The sequence below is a fragment of the Diadema antillarum genome, unplaced genomic scaffold, assembly GCF_040938485.1.
Source record: "Diadema antillarum isolate AM-2024a unplaced genomic scaffold, OU_Dant_1.0 seq00000733_RagTag, whole genome shotgun sequence".
In the NCBI taxonomy this organism is placed as follows: Eukaryota; Metazoa; Echinodermata; class Echinoidea; order Diadematoida; family Diadematidae; genus Diadema; species Diadema antillarum.
In genome coordinates, this window is record NW_027271634.1 from 38,869 (window position 1) to 41,087 (window position 2,219).

Here is a 2,219-nt window from a genome sequence, read left to right on the forward strand (position 1 = left end):
TGTCCTTGATAATCATTACGATACTCAGAAAGGGGAATTGGTTTGATATTTGCAGCTGCAGATGTTCTACAATACATCTGTGAGTCTTTATATCTCTACCTTGGAATATAGACAATGAGTATGAAAGAGGGAAAAGGGAAGTGGGGGGGGGGGGGGTTGAGGGACTCACATTCAGAGCATCTGTTAGGAACGCGTTATGTTAAGTACATGAGAAAAAAAAATAGGAACCGACATTTACACACCAAGAGGGGATTAAAATCAATGTCGACGCTTAACAATTTTCGTTGTTGATGATTGTCTGCTTACTGTGAAAATTGCGAGATGCGTAATGATCTAATATGATGAACAACCATGTTCTGCTATTCCAAAAATACCCTAGTTGAATGCCTTTGATATCAGTCCTTGGCCATTGATCATGAAGATCTTTGGATCAAAAAGCCGGCGGATAAATAAATCTAAAGAAAAACATGACAGGGACAATAAAATTAGATTAACAAGAAAGACTGAAGGGGGGAAAGGGTTGACCTATTAAAGAAGAAGCTGATAAGCTATGTCACTTTGGTTTAAGCCAATGTCGATAAATCAGTGTGCTTGGATTCATCACTCTGTTCTCCGTCGCCAAAGACAGGCACGTTTGTGGAAACTCCGCATACGAAAAGCTCTCGCACGGCGACTCTGAACTGAGGATGGCGCGCAGCGTATATCAAGGGGTTAGCACAGGAGTTTATGAACGCAAGCAGTGTCTGGAACCTATGCAGAGGCGTGTCGAAGAAGGTGAACGGAATAATGCGGAGGTTGATGCCCATGAAGAAGAGTTGGTTTGGCCCCCAACAGATGACATAGGTGATGATCACAAGGAGCATCATCTTGATGACACGATCTCTTGCTACCAGGTGGGCGGCTGATCCTGTTGTTCTTGAGGAATCGACCTTGTTGAAACGCTTAGACTGACGGTAGAGAGAGGACGCAATCAGCAACTGAGTGATGAACATCGTCAGCGCAGGGAACACCAAGCGATAGATGAAGACGAAGCATCCATACGATAGCTGTGCCGCTCTGGAACCGTAATCATAGACGCAGTTTTGCAATGACTCATCGAAGCGAGCGGGAAAAACACATTCACAGAGCGTTACAGCCAAGATGACTGTCCACGAGGTGATGATGCAGACGGTAAGCCTTCCCTTGGTGACTATGCGTGTGAATTTTACCGGGAAAACAATGGCAAGGTGCCGGTCGAGGGAAATCCCCACAAGAGTGTAGATGGATGCCGAGATGGATGCCCACTTCAGGACACTAGGGTACATGAATTTGCAGTAAATGTGTCCCAGCAGCGAATTGGGAACAAGGCTCGCTTCTGGCCACGGAACGATGAAGGAAGACGTGAGAAAATCGGCCCAGGCTAGGGCTCCTATGAGGATATCCGTGGACCGGTTAGCATTGCGGCGTTTGAACACCACCAAAATAACTAGACCGTTCCCTAACATTCCAAGAATTGCACAGCCTAATTCCATAACTGTCCATGGTGACCATACTGTAGCGTAGCCGGGGAGCGGTCCAAGAGCCTTAATTCTTGTGTTTACAGGTATAATGTGTACTATGTGTAGCAGCACATCAGCACCTTATTCATATAGCTCTCATACTGTATGCAGCCTACATGTATCTCATACACCACGTCTATATACGTGCATTCGGACTCACTAGGCGCATTAGAAACCCAGGCATATCATTCTCCCAATCAACCATACAGCAACCGACATGGGCGTCACCAGGGGGGGTGCGTTGGGTGCGAACGCACCCCCCTTCAGATCCTAAAAAAAAAAAAAAAAAAAAAAAAAAAATCAGTCTGCGAGCGACCTCAACGCCGGACGCTAAATAATTATTCTTTTCTATTTTTTTTTTATTTTTTTTATTTTTTTGCACCAGGGACCAAAAAAAAGAAATTAAAAATTCGTGGGCAAACACAATTCGCACCCCTGGTTCTGGCAGCAATGATATTATACATATCTTATACTAGTATTCTGTTTTATCGAACGTACTGTACATCCGTACGATACGGAGCAGGGGATGCTCTAAAGTGCAGATTTTGGACATCCTTCCCCCGCTTGGTCACTTCGACGCCACCTCGCTGGTCATACCTCCCCCAGTCGTGGACATAAACCGACACCCTTGACTACCAGTGGCGGATCCAGGGGGAGTTGCGCATCGGGCGTCCCCCCCCC

General features: G+C 45.9%; 1 protein-coding gene across 1 annotated transcript; it reads right to left on the reverse strand.

Moving 5' to 3' along the window:
* Positions 1–563: 563 nt before the first annotated feature.
* LOC139738295 (allatostatin-A receptor-like) lies at positions 564–1,484 on the reverse strand. The gene has a single exon (XM_071648936.1). The coding sequence runs from the start codon at positions 1,482–1,484 to the stop codon at positions 564–566; it is 921 nt and encodes a 306-aa protein (XP_071505037.1).
* Positions 1,485–2,219: the final 735 nt, after the last annotated feature.